The sequence below is a fragment of the Sander vitreus genome, chromosome 12, assembly GCF_031162955.1.
Source record: "Sander vitreus isolate 19-12246 chromosome 12, sanVit1, whole genome shotgun sequence".
Taxonomy (NCBI): Eukaryota; Metazoa; Chordata; class Actinopteri; order Perciformes; family Percidae; genus Sander; species Sander vitreus.
In genome coordinates, this window is record NC_135866.1 from 8,841,932 (window position 1) to 8,868,270 (window position 26,339).

A 26,339-nucleotide genomic window follows, 5' to 3' on the forward strand; every position below is an offset into this window, starting at 1 on the left:
CACACCACTAGGTAACGTTACTTCATTACTCCTGTTTGGACAACCCTTGAACACCTCCAGCTACTTATTTTCTACTTCGCCCATCTTGAATCAGCTGTGCTCTCCACCGACAGACACATGAAAACGTAATCAGACCTTAGATCCGCGTCTCACGCTGCCTCAACGGCAGTTTGAAGGGAGTACAAAAGAAAACAACCTGCGGGGTCAATCGGAGCAGCAGCCAGCCATTCAGACCCTTTTCACCGCGGGATGTGAGCGCTGAGAGTCTCTCTACAATAACGGATGACTGCTGTGAGTTTGAGAGGACCCGACAGAGACAGACCGGCTGCTGAACTGTTAGAGAGGAGTTTTTTTTCCCCTGATGTCTGAGATTTTTTTTAGAGAATTTAGAGAAGTAAAAACCCGCAGCGTTAAAACGTTACAGGAAGTTGCAAGGTAGCGTGAAGTTTTACGTCTCAGCGTACGTTAAGCTTTAGCAACCGTTTAGAAATATTATGAGTTAGTTCTACTACCAGCTTGTTAGTTAACGAAGAGGTAATGATTTATAAATTACGTTTAAACAGGTGTTGGGACTAATTTTTGAATGGAAGCCTCCGCAGTCTTGGGCGTGTCGGAGAGCAGGTAAGTGATTTACTTTGATACTTGTGTTGACGGTTATTTTGCTTGAGCTCGTGCACTTTGCCACTACGTTTGTTTCAGCTTTTGAGGAAGTTTGAGCTAAAAAAAAAAAAAAAAGAGCTGTATTACATGTAGTAAAATGTACTTTAAATAACAAATGATATTCTAAATAAACAATTACAACGCACACGCTTTCTCTTAAATTGCTCAGAGCTGTATTTTTGACTCAACAACTGATTTCAGACTAACGTTAAATGCTTCAAGCTGAGCTTTTACACTCTTGCTGACGTGTGTGTGTGTGTGTGTGTGTGTGTGTGTGTGTGTGTGTGCGCGCGTCCGCGTCTGCGCCCCAGGGCTAAACATCTTAGGGCTGCATACTCTGACAAGCAGCAGCTCATCATCAGTCATACACAGACCTCTCTTGGGAAAGAAGCACCAGTAGGCTACACACACCCACTTAGCAGGTAGTGGTAACACTGCTGGTCAAAATAACCGAAAACATCAGCTGTTGCTGTAATTAAAAGCGAAACAAGCCCAGGCTAATTGTTACTCTGTTGCTAGACCCACCTGGGTTTAGTGGTAAGGATGAGTCAAACCAACATGTTTCCTGTCGGCATGTGTGCAACATAGATGTGCATCAGCTCTCAAAAAAATGGGTCAAAGAGTTGCTCTCTCATCTACACCAGTCTTTGGCACTCTCTGTGAATCTCTCATTGTGTGCTTGTGTTTGGTGCTGCAGGAGAGCTGAAGTTGACATCCCTGCACCCTGCTGAATGCCTTTCACGGCCCTGCATTAACATCACTATGGCACTGACAGAATTACTGCCGCGCTGACTTTAGCTCACGCTGCCCTTTCTGGCTATTCCTCTACCCTTTTGCTTTGTTTCTTTCGCTTTTGTTTTGAACACATCTTAAATGTTTCTCTTCACATGTCGTTTTATTTTTTGTGTGTGTCATGTATACATATTTGAAGCTTCTTTTCTGTCAGGTTAGCGTCCGGGGGAATTGATTGTGATATCCATACAACCTTTGTCTCTTTCAGCCCTCCTCGGCTTTGTTTCTTTGGTCTGTGCCATCCATCTCATCATGGACCGCCTGCTGAGCGGGGCCAGTAAAGGGGCCAGTGCCCTTGAGTCAGCACAGACCTCATCACGTCATAGATGCCGCTCGCTCACTTTGCCCCTGCATGAGTGACTGTTAAGGAAACAATAAAGCTTAAATTCCTCATAGTTTGAACAAAAAAGCCATGCATCTGCTGCCGGCCCTCTGTGTCTTTTGGCTGCTGCCCTCGGCCTTGGCGCTGGAAGAAGACTCACCACTGGACTCTGTCCCCCGTAGATCTGTGCCCTACCATAGTGAGTGTTGCTATCTGTCTTGTGTAACCTTGGCTTAGAATGTGTCAACTCCTGTTGGCTCATATGGTTTGATTACGTTTGGACTGACTCATTGGGAGACAGGGTTTAATCACTGTGGGTTGGTTAATCAGTCATGTTCTGTGTCTAGGGAACAACGCTCACCTGTTTCATGAGAAGGGAGTGTTTAACTACTCCACCATGCTGTTGAGAGAAGATCTGGACCTGCTATTGCTGGGTGCTAGGGAGGCAGTGTATGCTCTTGACCTCAACGACATCTCCAAAAAACTTGCTTCAGTAAGAACACCGACGTTAACAATGCAATTTCACTAGTTCTGTAGTCCGACATTTCTTATCAGAGATTTCTTGGCCCAGGGCTAAGAAATCTTTAAGAGCAAACTTGTGTATCAGGCCTGCCAGGAGACTTGCATTCAACACATACTAAAAACCAACCAGCTTTACTGGAAGTTATTTGCTGTTACACCTCCACTTCAGACATTTTATTTTCTTCTCTACACTTTTATCAACCTAACAACTGCTTTATTTCTTTAATGAAGAGTGTAAGTGATTTGAGGTGTTGCTTTTGGGTGTCCTGGTAGCCTAATGGTGAAAGTGAAAATCACTTCACCATCAAACACTTTCTTTATAACCTTTAGAACTGTAGGTAACCTATTCAGACATGTACCTGAGCACTGAGCTCTGTTTTGCGTTTCCACCGCGGATAGTACGTGTTATGGTGGCACGTTATTAATGTGAATGCCGTGAAGGAATGGCATCGGAAATAAGTCTTACCTGGCGTTTAAAACCCATATTGAACCGACGCATGTCTCCAGGGTCATAGTCTTCTGCAGTGAAGTGCTCACTGCATATGACAGCTGACTTAGTCACAGAGGCAGCAGTAAAATCTGCCCGCTTCGTAGCCACAAACCTCACCCAGGCATGAATCAGCCCTTTGTCCTTGGGGAACTTGTGGACCCTCTGCCCTGTTTTTGATGAATTCGTACATCCCGCACAAACCCAATTTACCATTTTTGCTAGGTCGCCAATATAGCTGCTAGCCTACTACTGTATGCCGGTAACTCTAGTCTTGGAGTTCCACTTATGACGTCACGCCCCGCCTAGTGGAAGGGAGGGGGAGTGCTTAAAACCACTGTTAAAAGTACCAACTTTTCATATTATATTCAGCATTTTGGTATCAAAAACCATACTAATGCATATACATAATCTTTATGTTTAATAAGCACATTGCATTAACTTTGTGAAAATGTAACCTGCAATTTACACTTTAAATGTAGGCAGGGTTGTTACCGGGTGGCAGGAGACGTTTCACAGCCATGTGCTGAAAAACCTTTTTAATCCTCACTGCTCCGTCCAGCTCTCGTTGTATTTCCTCTTCACCGACGATGCAGAGGATCGTCTGCACCAATCAACAGACTGCAGTGTTTCTAGCTCCACCTTTTTAATGGATCAGTGTGCTAGGCACCTCAACAAAGGGGTAACGAAAAAACGGGACAGAATGGAGCAGTTCTATTGGCGCTATCCACAACTTTTGACTATGGGAAACGCAAGAAATAGCTGTAATGTGTAGCAAACTGAACTGAACCAGACTGCGTGGTGGAAATTAGTTCATACTGTCTCTGGTTTGATTCCAGCCAGGCATTTTTGTTGCATGTCATACCTGTGTGTGTGTGTGTGTGTGTGTGTGTGTGTCTCTCTCTCTAACTCTCTAAGCTGTCAAATGTCAAATAAAGGCATGGTAAATGCCAAAGATAGAACAGAAAACACTTCAACTTAAAAAAAACAAAAAACAGAAACATTGAAAAACTACATTTGTTTTTCCCTCTTTTAGGTTAAATGGGAAGTGACGCAAAAGCAAAATGATGATTGTAAAAACAAAGGAAAAGATCCTGAGGTGGGTCCCTTTTTTAAGCTTTTGCTGTTCAAACTGTATTGCACATTGGGCAGATGTCATTGCTTTTATTTTATTTATTTTTTTAAATCAATTTACAGACAGAGTGCAAGAACTACATCAGGATCCTGCATCAGACGCAGGACAACAGGATGTATGTGTGTGGAACAAATGCTTTTGATCCCGAGTGTGATTACATGGTGAGACGTGCTCGCTTATCTCAATTTATATTCCATACTGTAAACTGATGCTGTTGTAGTGTATTACATCCAAATCATAGTGTGTGTAAAATAACTAAGAGTTGAAGTGCCTCTGCGTTTGTCTGTGCAGTCCTACGCAGATGGAAAGCTGACTCTTGAGAAGAGACGAGAGGATGGTAAAGGGAAGTGTCCATTTGATCCTTTCCAGAGATATGCCTCCATCATGGTTGGTGAGTAGCAGTTATACAAAAGATCAAGAATTGAGGAACACTTCATATAGCAAATTTTTTATTTTTTTATTTGTGGAGCCCTTATCTCTGTGTCTGCGTTCGTGTCTTGCCAGAAAACAGCCTATACTCAGCCACTTCAGTGAACTTCCTTGGCTCTGAACCCATCCTGATGCGCAGCTCTCCTGTCTCCATACGCACTGAGTTCAAGAGCTCCTGGCTTCACGGTAAGATGTGATCTTATGTAATAGCGTTGTGTATCGCCACCGATCTTCCGAATTGATTCCGATTCACAAGGTCCCGTTTTGACTCTATTTCGATTCAATCACGTCAATTATGGCATATTTCAGTTACAAATACAATTTTGCTTGGATATGAAAGAGATTCTACAGTTGTACAAGGTTCCCTGTAACCTGCTGCATTATTAAAAGTATCAATGTTTACATTAGGAATTGACCCCAAAGCAGTTACATTAATGCACTTTTTATTTAACATGAACACACTACAGCAGTCAACACAATAAAGTGCAACTCTACAGACGCTGCTACAGTCTGAGTATTGAGTGACACTTCAATCCCATATATTGAGGTGATAGGTCAAGGGACCCCTTTACAGTAACCATGGCCATGCTGCATTTTCCCCTCGCCCAAATGTAGCCTAACTTTGGAGCGTTATTCAACTCCCTTACAGACATGCTAGCATGGCACAGTACCAATGGAACCAATGGATTCCTTTGGTCTTCTACTGTAGTTTCATGTGATACAGACAAGAGATCAATTCTGGATTGTATGAATCAATATCGGATCATTCACATGAAAATCGATTTGAAATCGGAAAATCCATTTTTTTTAAACCCAGCCCTAGTATGTAATGTGTTTTTTGCAAGATGCTGTTCATGCAAGGGCTTCACTGTCTGAACCGAGGTGATCTGTTTTACCTTTAATGATTGGCTCATCCTTGATGAGTCGACGTTTCTTCTTCTTTCTATGCCAGAGCCCAACTTTGTTTCCATGGCTCAGATGCCAGAGAGTTACATGAGTGAGGAGGGAGATGATGACAAGGTTTACCTGTTCTTCAGTGAGACGGCGGTGGAGTGCGACTGCTACAACAAACTGGTGGTTTCCCGTGTGGCCCGCGTCTGCAAGGTGAACAAGAGTTTATCCTGCATTCACCTATTTGTCGCGGCTCCATTTCCCAAAACGACAATACCATATAAACAGCACTTCCTCAGTGGCGCTCATACCGCCCTTTCCGCTGCTTGATTGTGCATCCCGTTTGTCTTCATGTTTTTCCACTTATCAACGTTGGCATTATGGGGTCTTTCTGTGCTCACAGGGGGATCTCGGAGGTCAGAGGACCTTGCAGAAGAAATGGACATCCTTCCTGAAGGCCAGAATGGACTGTCCAGTGCTGGAGTCTCAGCTGCCGTACATTATTCAGGACACTTACCGCTCGTGTGACCCACAGCAGCCCTGGAAGGACTGTTTGTTCTACGCCATCTTCACACCACAGTCGTACGTTTGAATGAACAAACCGGGGTTTATTTTTTTCTGTTTCTTGTGGTCTCTTTCTCCTTAATTGCTTTGGCACACCACTTGGCTCACATTTTCTGTGTGTTTCAGGGACACATCAGACCTGTCTGCAGTGTGTGCGTACCGTGTGTCTGACATCAGCAGAGTGTTTGCAGAGGGGAAGTACAAGACCCCAGTCCCCGTAGAAACCTCTTTTGTTAAGTGGGTTATGTACAGCGGAGATGTCCCCGTCCCTCGGCCCGGAGCTGTGAGTTTACTATTCAACATGTGTGTGCTTGTGTTAGAAACAAAGGCAAAACTCAAAAGGCAACTCTTTTTCTTTTTTTTACGAGTGTCCCAGCAGGAAACTGATTCCTTTTGTACGCTGACTCCGTTGTTCTTGCCTTTCTCTTTCCTTCCTTACTTTTCTCGCCAGTGTATAAACAATGCGGCTCGTAAAGCGGGTATAACTCAGACCCTGGACCTCCCAGACCGGACCCTTCAATTTATCAAAGATAGGCCCCTCATGGACCAAGCTATCCAGCCAGTAGGAGAGAAGCCTGTTCTGGTGCGAAAGGGAGCTACATTCACACGCATCATAGTCAACCAAGTGCAGGCAGCAGATGGAGAGAAGTACCGTGTGATGTTCATAGGCACAGGTGTGTGTATCAGCGCAACACACTGCCACTTCCTGTGTATATTTTACTTTGCTGCTTTTGAGCTTTTAAGCCATATGCGTCAGAAGGTAAATATAGTATGTTTCTGTTTTTATACGTAAAGAGGAAGGCACATTGCTAAAAGCAGTGAACTACGATGGAGAGATGTTCATCATAGAGGAAGTGCAAATCTTCCAGCCCCCAGAGCCAATCAAGATTCTGAAATTCTCTAATGTCACGGTAATTAAAAAGTCTGGCATAGCCTAATTAATGGCTTATCACTTTTACATCACTATTCAAGTGTGTTCATAGTACATTACGGTAAAGCATCTACATACGTGCCATTGCTCCGTGTCTGTGTGTGTGATGGATCCATTGTGTACAGGGTCAGCTGTATGCAGGCTCAGACTACGGAGCAGCACAGATACCACTGGCCACCTGTGGGAGGTCCTCATCCTGTCTGGACTGTGTTCTAACCAGAGACCCGTACTGCGGCTGGGACGAGGCTGTTGGGAAATGTCTTGTCCTTTCTAATTCTCAAAGGTAGGCAGCTGTCCCCAACATGTAGAGAAAGCAGTATTGATATCACTTCTACCCAAATTAAGTTTCAATAATTGTGTCTTTTGCTTTAGAGAACTGATCCAAAGTGTGAAATGGGGAAATGCCTCTCTGTGCCCACATGCTGGTGAGTTAGTGCACACTATCACCCAAAGAAATGTGATTCTGAATGAAAAACTGAACCTGGCAGGGTTGACAGTATTTCCTACTCCTTAAACTTGAAATAACCATATTTGATGTTGATTGTTAATATCCCCATATTTTTGACCACATACCTCGATATCGATATTGTAGGGTTGACAATTGGTGTTTTCACAAAATATGCACACAATGAGATTTTTGATAAATAATCATCAATTATGTTGATATAATAACGTAAAGGCGAATAATGGAACAGATAGAACAGTCTGGTGTGTTCAGAAAATCACATCACGCTACCGTAATGCAGCCTTTAAAACCAAGAAAAAGACAACACTTTACGATTATATTACGATATCCAAAATTTAAGCCGATATCTAGCCTCATATATCGATATCGATATAATATTGATATATTGCCCAGCCCTAATTGTTAGTTGTTAAAATGAAAATGTATTATGTGAAGGACCCCTGTTTTGTTTTCAGATCCTGTGAAGCCTATGAATATGTCCATCTGGCCCGGCGGAAACCTGAAGCTCCATTGCCCTTCGCCTTCCACCCTGGCAAAAACCAGTTGGGAGCGGGACGGCAGCCCTCTGACGCCTTCGACTCGCCTTCAGCTTCTATGGGACAGACTGCTTATTCTCAATGCCACAGACTCCGACGGCGGTCTGTACCGCTGCCAGTCTGTGGAGCCCTCCAAAGCTGGCGAGTACACAACCACTGTGGCTGAGTACCAGGTTAGCGTGGCTTCAGCAGAATCTAAGGACGGGAGACAGATTTTTCCCCAGGCTCAGATGGATGGCCCCTCCGTGGCTGGACTGCAGGCCGTAGTCGGGCTCCTGGTAGTTTTCCTTCTTGCCCTTTTGGCTTGGAATTTTTACAAAGGCCACCTACCGCTGCCCTGGAACTGCAGAAAGAAGAACCGAGAGCAATCCCAGGAGACTCATGAGCAGGGGGGTCTGAACACCAGCGTGACCTACCAGGATGTACTGAGGCCTGCACTGGCAGAGGACAAGCCCCTGGTGTCGGGAACAAACAACGGCAGTAGTAACAACCACACCGGAGGGGAGGCGGCATTCAGTGCGGCTGAGGAGGAGAGTGACGGCCCAAAAGTTATTCTTCCATCTCTGCAGTATATTGATGACGAGTCAGAAATTTGAAAATGACAAGCGCATTACTGTGTTCAGTTCTACTTTTACAGTCTATAGCCCTATTCTCACGGTACTCGTATTACCTGGGGACCTCTAGTCATTTGTAATAGCTGTCGAGGTCATCTAAGATCTTAATTTGCCAGGTAAAAATTCCACCGCCAATCACCTACCATATTTTACCAAACAGAGGTTGAGTGATCATTTTAATCCCATGCGAGTCTTCATCTGTGTGATTCAGGCTGCGTTGGGTAATTATAACTTTAAGTTATATACAGTTACAGTTATAATACAACTTCAGTACCGCTAAAGTTTGAGAAATGGGAATGCCCCAAACCATTTGTTTCTAGTCAAAACTAGGGCTGCACGATATGAGGATAATATCTAATTGCGATTATATTGACCGATATTGTGTTTGCGATATAATTTGCGATAGTGGAGGGACCAGTGAAATGATTATCAAAATGATTATATTGTGTCCGCAGGATAGGATTTGTAGGCCGGGACGTCTCTGCAGCACCACAATACTTTATTCAGAATGGTTTGACACATTTTGCCTTTAACAAATATTGCACCCCCCCCCCCCGTGCAATTTCGACATTGCACTAGTCCAAATTGCGATTAATTGTGCAGCTCTAGTCAGAACTGCTCAGTTGTAATGTTTGCGTTGAAATCTGACTTTGTGGGAGTTTAAAATATTCAGAGTGGTTCAAGTTGTTCCGAGAGAGATACACCAAAATATTCTATAATAGTTATTTGTACAAGCATGAGACACATGAATTTCTGCCTTACTTTTTTTTTTACTTTGTGTACATTTCACTGTTTTAGCTTCCTACTAATTGTTGTAAATCCTATTATAAATTGAAATATCTTGTAAAGATTTGTATGATTTTCACAGGGAATGTACAAGAACTGATATTGAGCCACTTCATTTTTAACCACTAGCTGCAAAAGATTGTTTTGTAATTAAACCTTTTCTACCTTGTGTTGTTCCAGCGTATCAAAATATAGCCAACATAGTTTACAACAAGACTGAACTTGCCAAGAATGTGAAGAACAGACGTGAAAGAAGATACCTGCAGCGATCATATTTGTACTTCTGTAGATGTGGATTCATTCGCTTTCTGAACACAGACCAAATGTTTAACTGTGGAACTCGAAAATAACGTGTTGCATTTCATGTTTTAAATTGGTGTTTACAACAGAGTCATTAACCAGTGGCAACTTGCAAAGAGTAAAAATGAGAAGAAAAAAAAATATCTTTAATGTGTAATTTTCAGATTACATTACAATGAACTTTTTCAGACAACAGTACAATGAATTGTTGCTTTAACAAACTGCTTTTTGGTGAGAGAGCACGATACAACAAAGCAAAATGACTGCACAGCCTATATAAAATAAAACCCAGTGACTGAGGTTTTGGTCCATCCTGGTATGTGGCTTCTATCTTCTGTAGCGGTACCTCTTGAAGTGGAACCACAGCTGGAAGATCCCATTGGCGAACTGACAGCGGAAGCCGTGTCGGTGGGAGTACTCCCACTCCCTGTTTACAATCTTAAAGGCAATGTCCTCGTACGGAGGGCCAGCGTGGAACCTTAAGATCCCAAAGTCCTTGTTGTCGGGACTGGGCTCGAGGAAGTACTGCGGGGTGGAGCGCTTTTCGATCAGGTCCGGGTAGAAGATGTTGAACTTGTAACCCTGGACGATTTTGGGCGGAGGGTTGTCGAAGTCGTAATGTGTCTGGTTGTATTTGTTCCACTCGAAGCCCGTGTGGACCCTGTTGAAGAAGCGAGGTTTCCTGGGACGGTATTTGTCCGCCCAGAGGTACATCTTCCCCGTGACGGGAAACTCCACGCTGAACTGGGCCTCGTCGTTGCCCATGCCCTCCTTGGCGCGACGTACAAAGGCGTCCTCCGCGCTCTCGTTGGCATCGCCTGTTTGAGAAGGAGGAGGAGAAACAGTGAGTGACTTGAAGGAGAAACAATACATATACCTCACATATTCAACAATGCAAAATTGGTTTAAAAAACAAACGAGCTACGGTGAATTGTTCAAAACCTTTTTCAGTAAACTGTGTACACAAACAATGTCCTCAATGCTCAAGTTCATGTGTAGAGCCCCTGGTGATACTTGGAGCAAAGTTTCATGTTGTGTCGATCCTTCTTAGTGTTTTAAAAATAGCTATTTTGAGGCTAACATAAAAGTGCCCCTAAGACTCCTATTCAAAAAGCCATTTGACCGAAAATACGGTAAATCTTAAAAGTGGCGATTCCGTCCTAAATATGCTTTTAAACGAAAGTTTGACTCGGGTACATTCACAAAAAGACCCTAGGTTGCATTTTGGCGAGAGTTACGCTTTAAGGTGCATTTGTTCTTGTTACTACATCTGCCCTTTAAAAGCGATCTTGTGCAATTAGAGATGACTGCTACCCCTACAGAGGACTGGCGTTGTTTCCAACAGTGCAAAGTCTAAGCACTTCCATTCCTTTATGGTTTCTTTTTCTAAAAAACTATTTTTCATGATTTTTTTTTTCCTACCTGGCTAAATGATTTATCTTCCGCAGGCACTAGTTTTCCATGTTTGTGACTCTGATTTGGAAGCTTTTAGTGTGAGTTTTCGCGGTGTGTCTGTGTGGGTGTATAATCTCATACCGGTGACTTGCAGCTGTCTGCGTGCTAACTGCAGCCTGTGTGTGTCCTCTTCCGGCGTGATGGTGTGCGAGTCCAGCGGCAGCTCCGAGGACGTGAGCAGCGCGGGACTGTAGCGACCAGAGTCGTACTCCGCCTGGCTCTGCTGGATCAAATCCTCCTCCGTTAGCACGGCCTCCACCACCTCGCCCTCCTTCTCTTCGTTCTTCTTGTCACCCTTCTCTCCTCCATCCTCATCTGGGTTTCCTGCCGTGGACGTTGATGGACCTGCCTCCTCTTCATCCTCTTCTCCGTTCTTATTTCTTGTGGATGGACCAGGCTCCTCTGTTGTGGTCCCCCTTTTTTTAAAACAGAAGTGAGAATTAACATGAAGTGAGAGTTGAACCTTGGGTGACGGTATGCACGGTAACTTTCTCAGCCTTCACGTCGCCACAGTTTTTAGGATGTGTATGGTGTGTTTTTTTTCGAGGGAACTTACTCATCGTCGCTCCTTGGCTCGTCTTTGATGATGGGGAACAAAGGTTCGCTTTCCACTCCTTGTTCCTGTTTCAGCTTGAACAGCTTCTGACGCAGCACGTCCTGGTGTCGCTCTCTCAACCTGGGACGTACAATGTTCAGTTTTACACTGTCCACCAGATAAATCATGAGCCATCCATGGAACTATTACAACAGCAAAAACACATTGGTACCTTGCTCTGGCCATGTAGACTCTGACTTGCTGCAGCAGACTCTCCCAGTAACCGATATCGAGATTGGATCCTCCAGCCCGTATCTTAGTCTCAATGTTCAGGTGCAGCGCCTGCAGCTGGCTGTACGTCTTTCCTTTGAACACCGTCTGGACATCGATGGTCACAGCTGTGTTGATGCCCTCACGACGATCACCTGAGAATTAAAAAGGTTGCATTTGCAACGTGACATCATGACTTCGCGTAAACAAACATGTTATCTGTACGCGTTTTGAGCTACCCGCGTGTATGTCTACGCCGTATTGAGAATGAGGACATGCGTCATGGTAGCTTGCGGTCACGTGACCATTTGGGAGCTTTCTGAACCCGCCCACCATTTTGGGATCCTACGCTATCGGCTGCCAGGGGCAACCGTGTAAGGGCGACACAGAGACGGAGCAGGAAAGACGGCTCGAGGAATTAGCATCACGGCGAACGGGTTGGGTTTCGGATAACGGGACGCGGGACAACAACCGCACGGTTGGGTTTAGGAAACGTGACACGCGGGACACCACCCCCGGTCTCCTGGGTGAAAGTCCTGTGTTGTTTTACCCTTCCACCACCCCGACCAACCTCCCGACGCGGATTTTTCGCCCTTTCATACTACTCGCTACGGCAATCGCAAGGTAATGTAAGTCAATGGAGGCCAAATGGCGTTGACAAACACGCTAAAAAGCGATAATGCGTCTTGGTAACACGCCAAAATGGCATACGAATTGGCGTGTCATACATACGCCACTTCTTGAGATCAGTCTGGCATTTGAAAGATAAAAAGGGAGAAAAAAAACAAAATGTGGTGGAGCATGTTGCACATACAGTTCACAGAGACAACTACAAGTTGAATTATTATTAGTCAGATGAGCACTGGTGCAAATGTAACTTCACGTGTAAAACAAAGCAGGGGAAAATGGAAGTACCTGGTCCTTTCCCAGAGGCCTCGAGCTTTCTCAGTTTGCTGATCTCGTCCTCAGTGATGGTCGTCATGTCTCTCCAGAAGTCCACGTTCTTCCCTTGCTCCAACTCCATGTACACCTGGCAACGCAGCAACACTCAAGTCAACCATATGCAGGTGGAGCTCTTTTGAAGAGTAATAGTTGTGAAGCAACCGCGACACATGGCATATGTCACGTTTAGAGTCTGCATGAGAGAAATCATTCAGTTTACACTTTTGGGCTGGGTGATCATTCCAGATCAACGTCTGCATATGACTTGTTTTGTGACACATTTTGTATTCACACACCATTATTCACCCATTTCATGCCTAAATGAATAAGTGCAATTTAACCGGGAAAAAAGGTGTGGCATTTCAAATACTTCTATTTATTTGGGGATTTGGTGCTCTTAATGGCAGTTAAAAGAGAAAGACAACGGCAGTCAGATCTGACTCAGGGACACTAAGATGAATATGATGAAAGAAACGTACATTGTTAGTAGGATTGTCTAATTTTTCATGATGACGTCATGACAGAAATTCTACATATAATGGCTAAACTTGCACAATTAATTCTCAACTAGACCAGACGCTACAAAAGTGATGCAATACCAATCACAATCTTGAGTTTGTTCATTTTAACCTGACTTGTGTTTTATGTGACTTGATATTAAGATTTAAAAAGAGGCTGCGATCTTTAAAAGCGATCTTGTGCAATTAGAGATATTCCAAGATCTAGAGTTGTACAACTTGTACGCTGGAATGGACACATAACCACAGACCTTAATGTCCTCCAGCAGGTCATCCATGTCAGTGACTGTTAGCCCGTTGAGAAAGGTATAAGGCTCGTGCATCTCCACGGCGAGATCGTCATCTTCTGCACTGATGTACTTCGCCAAAAGGTCAATAGGCTTGGCGCGACCATCACGGATTCGGATCTTAGACCTGGACACATAATACATAAATTGTAAGTTGTAGGAGCCTGGACCCTGGAACTTAAAGTACTCATATTATGCTTTTTTGGCTTCTTCCCTTTCCTTTATTGTGTTACATATCTTTATTGTGTATAGGTTTACAAAGTGAAAAAGCCCACCCCAAAGGGACTTTCCATCTCCAACAGAAAACACTGTTCACAAACGGTTCTATTGTAGTCCAGCCTTTACTTCCGTGATGAACGTGCGTCACTTTGTAACACATGTTATAATGCTCGCCTAGCTGCTAGCGTGGCACGCCCTCATACTCTGCTTCTGACTGGCTAGTAGTCCTTACCTAGGTACTGTGCATGTGTGACTCCCAACAAAGATGGAGCAGAAGTGAGATGCCTCACTCTGTAGCTAAAACAGAGAGCTCAACACACAGGGTGAAAAGAGGAGCTGCAGCAATGTGCAGTACAACTAAAATATGGTGTTTTTGAAAATTAAACCATGTAAACCTATTATGAAATAACCTCTAAATACAATTATGAACCTGAAAATGAGCATAATATGAGCACTTCAACTGACAAATAAACAGAACCGCAACAAAAACCCTCTGCGTTGTGAAAGGGGGGATAGAAGACATTCATTGTTGATGCACACTCGCCTTAGTTTGGCCTGATGCAGATGGAAGTTGTCTTCCTGTTCAGCCCAGGTCTTGAAATGCTCTGCCTCCTTCTCTCTCTGCAGCATCTCCAGCTCCGTCTCTCGCATGGCCTTTTCTCGCTCCCTCTCCAGACGCAGCTGTTTCACCTATACACACAAAGGTTAGTATGATTAATGAAAGGGCTGTTACAAATAACTCTGTAACCTTATACCGCCACAAAAAAAAATAAAAATACCCCACGGCTCCATACCTTCTGCAGCTCTCGGCGATTCTCCTCCTGAATACATTTGTTCCTGTCTTTAAGATCTTTTTCTCCCAGATGGCCAATTCCTTTCTTATCCAACGCCTGAAAAAAAAAAAATACAGTCAAACAATCTTGGGTGAGTTACATACTCAGAGCTGGGTTATAACTATTCACAAATTCCGGCACTTCAAGCTAATTTTGAATAGTTTACAATAACAACTCATCAAATGCTGCTGAAATCTGCTCTCCAATTCACCTTCTGCCATTTGAATGTGCCCAATAAGTTGTTGTCGCCAAAGGGATTGTCTGCGTTGGTGTATCCCATGTACTCCTCACTCCAGCCCATCTTTTCTCTCCTTTTCTTCTCCTTTGCTTCCTTCTTTGCCAGCCTTCTGGCCCTTTTCTCTTCTGGTGTCTCCAGAGCTTTCATCATATCCCTCTGCTTTTTCTTATCCTCCTTTTCTTTGACCACGCGGCCCCCACGATCCGACCCTGAGCTATCAGACGACTCGGGTGAACTGGAGCGCTGCCTGCCTTTGTTTCTGTCGGGCATCTCTCTGCTGCTTCTCTCACTCCTCCCTTGTTCCCTGTCTTCACTCCTCTTCCTGCGCTCTAGGCTTTTGTCTCTGTCGTTTTTAATTTCCCTGTCTCTGCTGTTGCTCTTCCGCCTCTCTCTATCTCTATCTCTATCTCCGTCTCGCTCCCTCCTCTGTCTATCTCGGATTGGACTCCCTCTGTCAGGACTTCTCCGTCTTCTCCTTTCTCGGTCGCTGCTTCCATCATGGGAGTCAGAGCTGGACTGGGACCGTTTCCTCCTCTCTTGAGATGTTCCTTTCCGGTTCCTCATTTCCTTTCTCCCCCTCCTCACTTTGGCATCATCTGTATCAGAACTGAGACAGAAAAAGTGTTTTGGTACATTTCTGCTCTTGGATGAGCAAACATGTATTGGAGACTAAAGAAAGTGTTCTTAAAAAGAGAATTCCGGCCAATTTTGACTTTAATCTTGATCGCTATAAATATGCGTTTACTTTCGATTGAAAAACCCCGACCTGAATCGGTGCAGGCAACACAGAGAAGCTGCAGCTACGTGTATGAGCTTCCACTCAGCTAAAACGGCAGCTGTCGGGGCAAGTTTTAAACGTGTTTTTAGCCTTTTAACATGTTCAAAATGTCATTACAAGTGCCTACCCATGTGCAGTGATTCCTTCCGAGGGAACACAGCGAGTCTGGCTGCAGTAGATGTGACAGAAAGGCATAAAAGTTGGGTTAACTCTTCAGCAAGTGTGACAGAGTGAATGTAAGCGGGCTGTAATAGGGAAAATGCAAAGAGCTGCCTGGTGTATTGGAGTTAGTAGGTTAACTCTAAACCCTGTAAAGACCAGATCCAGATGCACCAGAAGCTCCTTGACCTTGACAATTAGTGACCGGGTTCATATATACAAGGTCTTCTTGTTTACATACCAAATCCTTGCCTACAATGTACGTTGAATAAACAAAAAAAAGTGGTTGCTGGCTTTGGTGCAATAAGCAGAGCAAAGGTATCTGTAAACAGGAAAGTATTATGATGATGGTATTATGGTGCCACAGTCTGGAATCAGACAGTGTTACAGAGGAACACACCCATCTACAGTTTTTCAAACTCTGCCCACCTTTACACTTGATCGACAGGATTTGTTTAATACTCCGACTTCATATGTTTTAATTGTCTTATTGATTGTTTTGAATTCCTCCACAGTAGATTAGATTATAAAAAGGTAAACTAAAGTAAATTGAAATCCATGGTGGTATGGTATGCCTGTTGGAGAGCTTTAGTTGTTGAGAGGTGTAACTATAAGCATGTTAATTCGCTCAAAGTACCACGAATACAGTGGGACACATGGGCCTGGGATTTATTTGAATTGCTATGTGAATAATTACATTCTCGGATTACTATTATAGCAGGTCGAATCGGGCAGTAAAAAAAATGTCTAAACGTTAAATACCAATACCAACCATCTAGCACAAGACAGCAAAAGCTGTTACCTTGATGATCGACCACTCGACTGGCTCCTGGGACGGTTTGCTCCCCGCCTCCTGTCGCTCTCCGAGCCGCTCCGGGAACCTGGACGGTCCCTGCGTTGAGGCCGACGTCGGTCAGGAGAGCCATCGCTGGAGTTCCTGCTGCCCGAGCGTTCCCGTCCACGGGCGGTTCTTTTCGTATCCAAAGAGCGACTGCCGCCTCTCCTTTTCTCCGGAGATCGAGACCGGCTCACTCTGGACCTGTTTCGCCGGTCCCGGCTCCGACTTCTGGACTTGGACTGGAACCGACGTCGTGTTTTGGAATCCATCACGAACTGGCAGGGTCCGAAGAGCACTCTGTCGCGTAAATAAGAGGTAACAAAGAAAACGTAGTGACGAGTTCCGAGATGGAAAAATATTTTTTAGTACAGTTTTATTATTTCAAGGAAATACCAAATTCACAAGAAGTAATTGTCGGACTTCAAACCAAAATGTGGACATTTAATTAAGAATAGCATCAATATAACAGCTCTAAAAAACATGTATTTGTATAGGCACCTTGGACAGTTACATACTGTTGATATTCTTGTGTTCTTTAAATAAAGTATATATATATATATATATGTATATATATATATATATATATACACACTACCGTGTAAGGTATATTTGTGAATGTGTAAAACATTTGATAAAGTAAGTGGACATTCATGCCGGACTTTAACCCACCTAACCTTATTAAAACAATGCGGTAAGTTGTTTTAAATTCTACGGGCAGCAGAAGGCCATAAAGGGGCTTTCTACCAAAAGGCGCATATTCTAGACGTCACGAGTATAATTTTAGAAAATATAGTATAACTAAATACCACTTGTTTAATGGTTTTCATAGGACACGGGACATCTTAAATCAATTTAACAACATATAAATGTGTTAATTTGTCCAAATAATGTCAGAGTGAAATTAGGTCAAAGCTTCTTTTCAGAAACACAACAACGCTCGTGTTTTTGTGACGTCAGGAAACTGGCAAATGTAGTTGTCCATATTCGCTCTTAAATTAATAGTTAGAACAATAATGGTAACAGCTCAACTAATCCCCCTTAGCTCACATTTTATGTATATAGTCGTGCATTTTTGTACGTCTTTGTGTGGCTTCTTGCTCGCTTTTTTACGGTTAAAAGTAATGTTTATAGAAGCATGGACTACAAATCCCAGACAACACAAGGCGGCGTTGCCTGTGTTGAGGGGAGACGAGACTCCTTTCAGCAACATTCTTCTTTAGCCAGTCCTTCTGTTAGGGCGATATCAGCTACAATTCTGACTTTTGTCGTTAGAGGTTTTGTTTGCTAGCATTTCAGATCAATAGTTGTGTTTTATTCTCTAATCTGACTCTCATAGGGAGTTAGAAAGTATTCGCGCCACGGTAAACTCGTCTTCAGCTGGTCCGTCAGGTAGAGCTTGTTAGCTAGTTTACATTAGCCAGCAGCTACCAGTAGCTAGATTTACGGCTTATATCCGTGGCTGCCCTGCCAGGTTACGTTAGATCAACTAAAGCTGGATGCGCTGGTCCGCCACAATGGTTTGGTCAGTTCAACAATTTCAGAGTATTGACATTAGTAAATAATTTATCTGATTTAGAGACAAATCAACGCAACCTTTGTTTGACTTGTGCGCAGCCCGTCAGGTTTGGCCTGTTTCATTGTCTTCGAACATCGGCAACAGACAAGTTGTTATTTAGTGTCAGTAGGTTGTTTGGCTAGTTAGGCTAACTTAGCCGTGTTCGCGTAAACAAACCCGTCAGCTGTCGACTCTAGATAATATTGAAAGCTACCCAGTTCAGTATGGCGCAACACGACCACTCTCATGTAGCCAGTTCACAGAAAGCACTCATGTTGGAGATGAAGAGCCTTCAGGAGGAGCCTGTCGAGGGATTCAAAATAACACTGGTGGACGAGGCTGATATGTACAACTGGGAAGTGGCCATTTTCGGACCCCCAAACACTCATTATGAAGGGGGGTATTTTAAGGTAAGAATACACTATTTTTTCCCCAACAAGGTGGGAAATTGTCAAATCTGGCATGTCATTAAAGCATACACACATAGACCACAATAAGCACTTACAGTATGCATTCTTCAAATAATAAAATACAATACACAAATACAAAACACAATATGCAGTTTGCTGCACCACTTGCATGACAGCACCATATAAAACTAACATATTTTACTGACCGACTTGAACTAACAATCAAGTCGGTCAGTAAAATATGCCATATAGTAAACTGTAGTAATACAGTGCACAGTCACATGTAAAGACCTGTTGTGTGTCCCAGGCTCGGATCAAGTTCCCTATTGACTACCCATACTCCCCACCTGCCTTCCGGTTCCTCACCAAGATGTGGCACCCCAACATCTATGAGGTGATGCATCACACCCTGATTCTATTTTATAATATTAAATGTGATGCCTTTTCGTGCCCTTATCACAATGTTTAATTTCACATCCTTCAGTTGTCATATGATGCATCTCGTATTGAAAGCAGTTTATTTCCTCTGTTTTTAGAATGGAGACGTGTGTATTTCTATATTGCACCCTCCAGTGGACGACCCGCAAAGTGGAGAGCTGCCTTCAGAGAGGTGGAATCCCACCCAGAATGTCCGGTTAGCACACTCTCTTCATATGTCTCTCCTTTCTGGTTGCCTCCCTTCTTTGTCTTCCTTTCAACCACTTGAATGATTGACCTGATTCATGCCCTCATCACACTGAAGAGTCTCTTCAGACATTGAATTCATATCTGCTTATTCAGCACCACATGTGTAATGTGATCTGTTTTTGGCCAGCCCTTTTATATGTTGGTTTGTTGTGCAATATTTGTAGACCAACGAAACACGTATGCATTACACCATCTGTGTAAAAAGTAAAACAATTCAAGGGTTTCCTTTCAACTAAAGTGCTTTATGGTGGATTTGTGTCAGATCACCATTTCTTCCAAATAATTTATCAAGCAATAATTTAGTAAGGACACCTACATCAAGTCGGTGTTGCTTCAGTGTGTTCCGAGGCACTTTTTGGACCTCGGGGAGCCAACTGATCAGTCCGACTGCCTTTTCTGCCGACGGTCAGCCATCTGGTTGGTGTGTCAGAGCCTTTACTCGGTCACAAACAAAATCTTTATAAATAATGTAAATATAGAGCAACTGGTGTGTGGAACAATAGGATACATTTACAATTTTACATGAGCAAAATGATCAAGGCTTTATGTTTCTTTTATAAATGAGCGCACACTTTAAGTGGGAATTCAAAGTATAATTTCTAGTATTGATGTGAATAAGTCACATAGGTGATGATACTAACTTTACAAAGGAACAAAACTAATAACTAACTACGCCCTCGGTAATAAACATGTGATTAAACTAACACCTCTTTGAAAGTTACTGGCCATTATAAGCTTCATAAAGAGAGAATATGTGGCAGAGCTGTTTCATTAGATCGTTCAGGTGTACCTAATAAAGTGTCAATAGAGTGTGTATGTTCCTGTATTCACACTACAGCTGAAATAATTAGTCAATGAATTGATTAGTTGGCAACACTTTAAACCTCTTATTTAGCGTCCGTAAATGGTATATAAACATTTAGTAAATAGTTTATAGCACACTTTAATGTAGTTGTAAGCAGATATAAATATTTTTTTTATTATATATTATTTTTTGGGCATTTTAGGCCTTTATTTGACAGGACAGCTGAAGACATGAAAGGGGGGGGTGACATGCAGCAAAGGGCCGCAGGTTGCACATCGAACCCTGGCCCACTGCGGCGAGGAGTAAACCTCTATATATGGGCGCGCGCTCTACCTACTGAGCTATCCGGGCGCCCCTCTTACTGCTTTTTAATCTATAGTTGATTTAATTCATTCTCTCTAGAGTTTAGATTCTCTGCCTGAGCCCGAACTTGACCCGAGCCGATATTTCCCGCCGCTATCCTCGGGCCGGGCCCTTGATCAAGCATTTGTATATTTTTTTTTAATCATTACTTTATTAGCCTAATTGGGTGGGGAGAAAGCTATGCCTCTCCAGCTTCTCCCGTAGCTCTGGGTAGATGTCCTGCACTGACCTGAGTGTGAGGAGACTTTCTTGTCTCGATCACCCAATTAATACTGTCCCTCGCCACGGTCTGCATGCTGACGCACCTGCCGATAATGCGCCGGATATAGGAGAGACCATATCTGCTGCTAAAGGACTCGTGAGATGCTTCGTCCTTGTTGCATTATTCATTAAGATAATTCTAAACAGATTTCTGCAGTTCAAACAACTCTGAATTGTAGTTGAGAACGTCAGTTATAACGGCCCACGTATTAAAAAATTGTCAGGTTTAAATCGGGCTCGGGCTCGACACAGTAAATGTGTCGGGCCGGGCTCGGACACAACGTGCTCGGGTAGGGTCGGGCTTGAGTTTTTGGGCCCGATCTAAGCTTTAATTCTCTCCCAACTATTCCATTGCTTTGACTTTGGTTCTATCATGTTAGTTGTTTGGTTACATTTTGTATTGCTTGTTGTGCACCTTCAATTTCTTTAACGTTATTTACCCGTATTGAGGCAGATCTGAAATCATCTGATTGGAAAGCACTTTGGGTCAGCTGCTGCTTTTTTTAAGATGTGCTACTGTATATAAATAAAAATGTCTTGACATTTGGTAATCAAACAGATAATTCATGTGTTTATATCCTGTTCAAAATGCCCATATCACTCATTTCTGGAGGATGGTGTTTGTGACGGTGTGTTGGGTTTAACACTGTGACATGTCACTCCCCTTTGTGTTCGCTTCCAGGACCATTTTGCTGAGTGTGATCTCGCTGCTGAATGAACCCAACACCTTCTCTCCCGCCAATGTGGACGCCTCCGTCATGTACCGCAAATGGAGGGACAGCAAGGGCAAGGACCGGGAATATGCAGAGATCATCAGGTGAACAGTCGCACTTCATTATCGTCACTTACGAAAGCTTTTCTCACAAGAGTAGACCACAATTTGAAGAGCTACTGTTTTTTTTAGGAAGCAGGTATTGGCCACCAAGGCGGAAGCTGAGCGCGACGGCGTGAAGGTGCCCACCACACTGGCCGAGTACTGCGTCCGCACGCGCGCCCCGGCCCCCGACGAAGGCTCCGACCTCTTCTATGACTATTACTATGACGACGACGACGTGGAGGGCGAGGACGGCGACTGCTGCTACGATGAAGACGACTCGGGCAACGAGGAGTCGTGACATGCTTTTTTTTTTTTTTTGTTTGACCGCATTCCCCAATCTAGCTGACAAACGCTAGCCGTTGTTCAGTCTGGGTCGCCAGAAATTCTTGGTTTGGAAGCTTTCCCACTTCTAAACCAATTGCAAAGAGCTGTTTATTCCTGAGCCTGAGAATTATTTTCAGAGGCGAAAAATCGACGCACTGTTGTGTAAGGGTCAGACCTGGTAAAAAAAAATTTGCACCAGCACAAAAGTCTCCAGTTTCATCAGTGCAGACGTTATTATTTCATTATCACCTAAAACCTTACTTTGAGAGAATATTACTTAATCCTTTTGAGTTGTTCAGTCCCCTGTATGATAATAGTATTGTGGGGTTAATGTCACTTTTAACCAATAGCAACATTTGCACTGGTGCAAACACTTCCAAACTTTGCTCAGCCTCTCTCTCTCGCATATCTTTATTTCCCTAATTGTAACTGGGTGTTGTTCACCAGTAGTTGGTCTCGGTGACTGACAGAAGATTGAGGACTTCGAGCAGCCTGTTTTGTACTGAACAATCTACTGCAAACCCATTCAATCAGACATTTCCAAGTTTCACGATCTGTCTCGCTTCGATATGACGGGATGTCACAGGACGTCACAAAGTTCTCGTGCATGCCAGAACATCGTCAGAAGCTTTTTGTCCCTTTTTAATGATGGACTGTTTAGCTTTCATCATGATCTGTTTTCAGCTCGCTGAGAAGAAAGACTTCCGTTGACTGAGATCCCAGAGAACTTTTCTATCTGGAGGACCGACTGGCAAGCTGAGTCAGTGGGTCAAATCCTCACGTGAACAGTTTTGGTAACCAGAAATTGATCTTTTGCCGTGTTTCCTCTGGTTACTGTTGGATGTGTTTCTCTTGTCATTTTGAGTGTGGGGTTATGTTATGTGAAGTAGCTCAGATATAAGAGTGTGTAGAGGTGTTTTTCCGAATTGTATTTCTCCTCAGGTGTGCTCTCTGAGAGGCCTGACGGAGCCAAAGACGTAAAGCAGTGTGAAGAAAGCCCAAAACCTTTTTCTGACTGTCTGTTGTAATCTTGTCTTTGTTTGCTCATTTGCAGGCTTTGTTATTTTAGTCTCTTTCTTTGGTTAGAAATTATGCTTGCAATATTTTTGCTTGAGAATGATTTTACGTGATGCAATTTATTAGGTTTGATTGGCAAAGCTTCTGTAGGAAAAGTGTCTGTCAAAAGGTGTTGTTGCCGTATCGGTCAGGATTATCAAAGGTGTTCAGCCCCGGAAGTAGAGAACAAGGCCGGCATGTTATAGTTTCATTTCTATTGTTTGTGTCAGGGGAGAGTAGATGGGTTTTGATATCTTTCTTTTTTTCTTTTTTTTTTTTAGAGTTCATGGGTCTGTTCTTAGTATTTTTGCATTAGCAATATTGATAGTTTAATTTACTCAAATTAGGACTTCATACTGAATTTCTCAGGATAATGAATTACATATGACAAAACAATTAAGACAAGCAACCAGGGTACAAAATTGGCACCACCCACCAGCTAAATGCTGGTAAAATATGCAAGTGGCTGGTAGCTTTGCTTCACTCACCAGCCAACAATAGTTTTCTATTGAGTGGCTGGTAAGATTTCTACCTTTACTAGCCATTTGGCCGGTGGATAAAAAAAAGAAGGAAATTTTGCACTCCGCAAGCAACTATTTTCCTCAGAGGTTTTTTTCCTTCTCTTTTTTTCAGAGTTGGTTGCCTCAACGGGAACCATAACTGGTATGCACATGTAGCTGTATGGATGGTCACCATATTGTTTTATTCACCTGTTTATTTTTTATTTTTCGGCTATTTAAAACTGAATAATAAAGATTTATTGGAAATAATATGCACAGTCTTGCAGTGCTTGGATTGGCAGCACTTATAATATTAACTATCTTAAAAGTAATATATATATGTGTGTGTGTGTGTGTGTGTGTATGTAGTGTGTATATGTATATATATATATATATATATGTATATATATATATATATATATATATATATATATATGTATATATATATATATATATATATGTATATGTATATATATATATGTATATATATATATGTATATATATATGTATATATATATGTATATATATATGTGTGTATGTATATATATATACACATATATATATATATATGTGTGTGTGTATATATATATATATATATATATACACACATATATATACATACATACATATATATATATATATATATATATATATATATATATATGTATATATGTATATATATATATATATATATATATATATATATATATATATATATATATGTATGTATGTATATATATATATATATATGTGTGTGTGTGTGTATATATATATATATGTATATTCACCTTTTGATTTCAATACATTTCGGGTATTATCTTCACATAATCCATAGTCCATGAAAGGCATTTCTGCCTTTCATGGACAGGAAAGCAGAGAGAGGAGGGAAGATATGCAGGAAAACCATCACAGGTCGGATTTGAACCCTGTACCTTGTGCATCGAGGAATAAACCTCTGCAGCCATCGGTATGAACATTTTTCAACGATACCCAGCCTTATTTGTATAGTGTACATCTTTGTGAAAAGGTATTCTTCGAAACAAAGATAATCGGTTTCTAGCTGGATGACATTACATACAGAGTAACTGCATTACAATTTTTCCAGCACACATCGTTGCTTGTGATGTTTCTCATCAAAAGTGCATTATGTAATATAATAGATCCATGATTATTATATGGTTTTTGAGCAGATAAATTCCCAAGTTCTTAATAAGTGGGAAAGACCTATCTGATTGTATGCGTACTTATCACCATTTCAGGAAAATATCGACCTTAGAACTTATTTTTTTTCTCCCAAATCGACTCTGTTATGGTAACTAACTTCTTAACATAGAAAGTTTGGTCAGACCCTAACAAGTTAATTATTTCAAATAAAATATTAAATAAAATATGACATAGCATGTAATACATTATTACATAAATTTTAAGCAAATATTTCTCCAGTATGTTTTTTTCTGTAAAACAAAAGCTGAATCCATTTCTTACCTATTCTATAGACTTACTCACTGTCAAGAGTCATGGGTTGAAGTTGCTCTATTGTGTTATTACAGCGCTGTGGAGATAGGTCTGGCAATGCGAGACTATCAAAGTTTTAATACTTCCATAATTGACACCAATATTAGAAGACATGGTCTTGTTTCTGAATTGTAATACAGGCTCCCCTCTTGCTGATAATGATATTAAACTTATACAGTATGTCTTGTTGTCAAATAAGGCAGGAGTGCTACAGATCACATCTGATATCTCACATAATTGGTAAAATACTCTCATATGTGTTTAAGTTTACATCTCCCTTGTACATTTGAACAGCAGCAGTGGCAGCAAAAACTGTCTAGTCCGGTTAGTAGTGTCCTGTACACTGTCCTGTGACTCAATGACAGTCATGGAGTCACAGGACAGTGTCTGGGAGTCACAGGACAGTGTACAGGACAGTGTCTGACTGTCACGGGACAGTCATGAAGTCACAGGACAGTCATGGAGTCACAGGACAGTGTACAGGACAGTGCCTGACTGTCCCGAGACAGTCATGGGAGTCACAGGACAGTGTACATGACAGTGTCTGACTGTCCCGGGACAGTCATGGGAGTCACAGGACAGTGTCTGGGAGTCACAGGACAGTGTACAGGACAATGTCTGACTGTCCCGGGACAGTCTGGAGTCACAGGACGGTGTCTGGGAGTCACAGGACAGCCTACAGGACAGTGTCTGACTGTCCCGGGACAGTCATGGGAGTCACAGGACAGTGTCTGACTGTCCCGGGACACTCCTCAGGACACTGACAGGACAGGACAGTTTTTGCTGCCACTGCTTCTCCATTTGAATGTATGGGTTTTTGCTATATCATATGTCATATCATATGTCATATCTGTTATTGTTTTTGTTTTTTTTCATGTGTAATTACATCGTAATATAATGATATTTTTTTAATGTGATCATCTGATATTTGTAGTCTAGGCAAAATGTTTTATATTTGAAATATGATTTCGTCGCTCAGAGATGACGTCACGCCGACAGCAGTTTTTAAAAAACCGCTTGGGAGATCCTGCCGTATGACACAGGAACAGCTTTCTAAACAAGTATAATAAAGATACTAGCCATACCAACAACAGCCATGTCTGTGAATTATGCTGCCGGGCTCTCACCGTACGCAGATAAAGGTGTTTGCGGACTTCCCGAGGTAAAAGATAGCTAACGTGAGCTAACGTTAGGTAGTTAGCTTTTAATCATATGCTAGCAAGTTAGCCGAGGATGCCTGCTTTATGTTCGGTCTTTAGGATGTTTAAAATACAGTTAAACAGCAAAACTTCAATATAAAAAATACTTCATGTACTTCACTTCATTTGGCAAGGGAAAGTTCTGCATTGCAATTGTCACAAGAGTGGAAATGTTAGCTAACAACTGAAAGCACTGAAGTAACGTTGTCAAAAGCATAATTAGTCTTTGTTATGAATGGCTTGATTCAGAGTTTTACATTCATTATCCGTCATTAGCTAATGTGTACGCAGAGTTGTAGCTCGTCCTGGTGGTGCAACGTTTAACTAGCAATACGTCATA

At 42.4% G+C, this 26,339-nt stretch overlaps 3 protein-coding genes across 6 annotated transcripts; 2 read left to right on the forward strand and 1 right to left on the reverse strand.

The window, feature by feature from the left end:
* Positions 1 to 20: 20 nt before the first annotated feature.
* Positions 21 to 9,304, forward strand: sema4e (semaphorin 4e). 3 transcript variants are annotated; one of them, XM_078263549.1, is made up of 16 exons: positions 21 to 435; positions 564 to 621; positions 1,661 to 1,973; positions 2,122 to 2,267; positions 3,820 to 3,882; positions 3,981 to 4,079; positions 4,210 to 4,309; positions 4,423 to 4,533; positions 5,300 to 5,451; positions 5,642 to 5,820; positions 5,929 to 6,085; positions 6,254 to 6,476; positions 6,598 to 6,713; positions 6,859 to 7,016; positions 7,106 to 7,158; positions 7,655 to 9,304. In XM_078263549.1, the coding sequence occupies exons 3-16, from the start codon at positions 1,865 to 1,867 to the stop codon at positions 8,329 to 8,331; spliced, it is 2,343 nt and encodes a 780-aa protein (XP_078119675.1). In that variant the 5' UTR covers positions 21 to 435; positions 564 to 621; positions 1,661 to 1,864; the 3' UTR covers positions 8,332 to 9,304. The 3 variants fall into 3 exon arrangements, with proteins under 3 accessions (XP_078119675.1, XP_078119676.1, XP_078119674.1); XM_078263550.1 differs by having other exon boundaries at positions 21 to 291; XM_078263548.1 differs by having other exon boundaries at positions 21 to 621.
* A 250-nt stretch (positions 9,305 to 9,554) lies between these two features.
* Positions 9,555 to 16,808, reverse strand: cactin. 2 transcript variants are annotated; one of them, XM_078263546.1, is made up of 11 exons: positions 16,472 to 16,808; positions 15,638 to 15,679; positions 14,706 to 15,339; positions 14,456 to 14,551; positions 14,206 to 14,351; positions 13,407 to 13,569; positions 12,611 to 12,725; positions 11,658 to 11,850; positions 11,447 to 11,566; positions 10,972 to 11,306; positions 9,555 to 10,253 (listed from the first exon to the last, which is right to left on the reverse strand). In XM_078263546.1, exons 1-11 carry the CDS (start codon positions 16,774 to 16,776, stop codon positions 9,763 to 9,765), a joined length of 2,640 nt encoding a protein of 879 aa, XP_078119672.1. In that variant the 5' UTR covers positions 16,777 to 16,808; the 3' UTR covers positions 9,555 to 9,762. The 2 variants fall into 2 exon arrangements, with proteins under 2 accessions (XP_078119672.1, XP_078119673.1); XM_078263547.1 differs by lacking the exon at positions 15,638 to 15,679.
* Positions 16,809 to 17,680: 872 nt separating this feature from the next.
* On the forward strand, positions 17,681 to 22,886 carry cdc34b (cell division cycle 34 homolog (S. cerevisiae) b). Its single transcript, XM_078263551.1, has 5 exons — positions 17,681 to 18,472; positions 18,780 to 18,866; positions 19,009 to 19,106; positions 21,271 to 21,405; positions 21,493 to 22,886. Exons 1-5 carry the CDS (start codon positions 18,287 to 18,289, stop codon positions 21,701 to 21,703), a joined length of 717 nt encoding a protein of 238 aa, XP_078119677.1. The 5' UTR covers positions 17,681 to 18,286; the 3' UTR covers positions 21,704 to 22,886.
* The last annotated feature ends 3,453 nt before the right edge of the window (positions 22,887 to 26,339 follow it).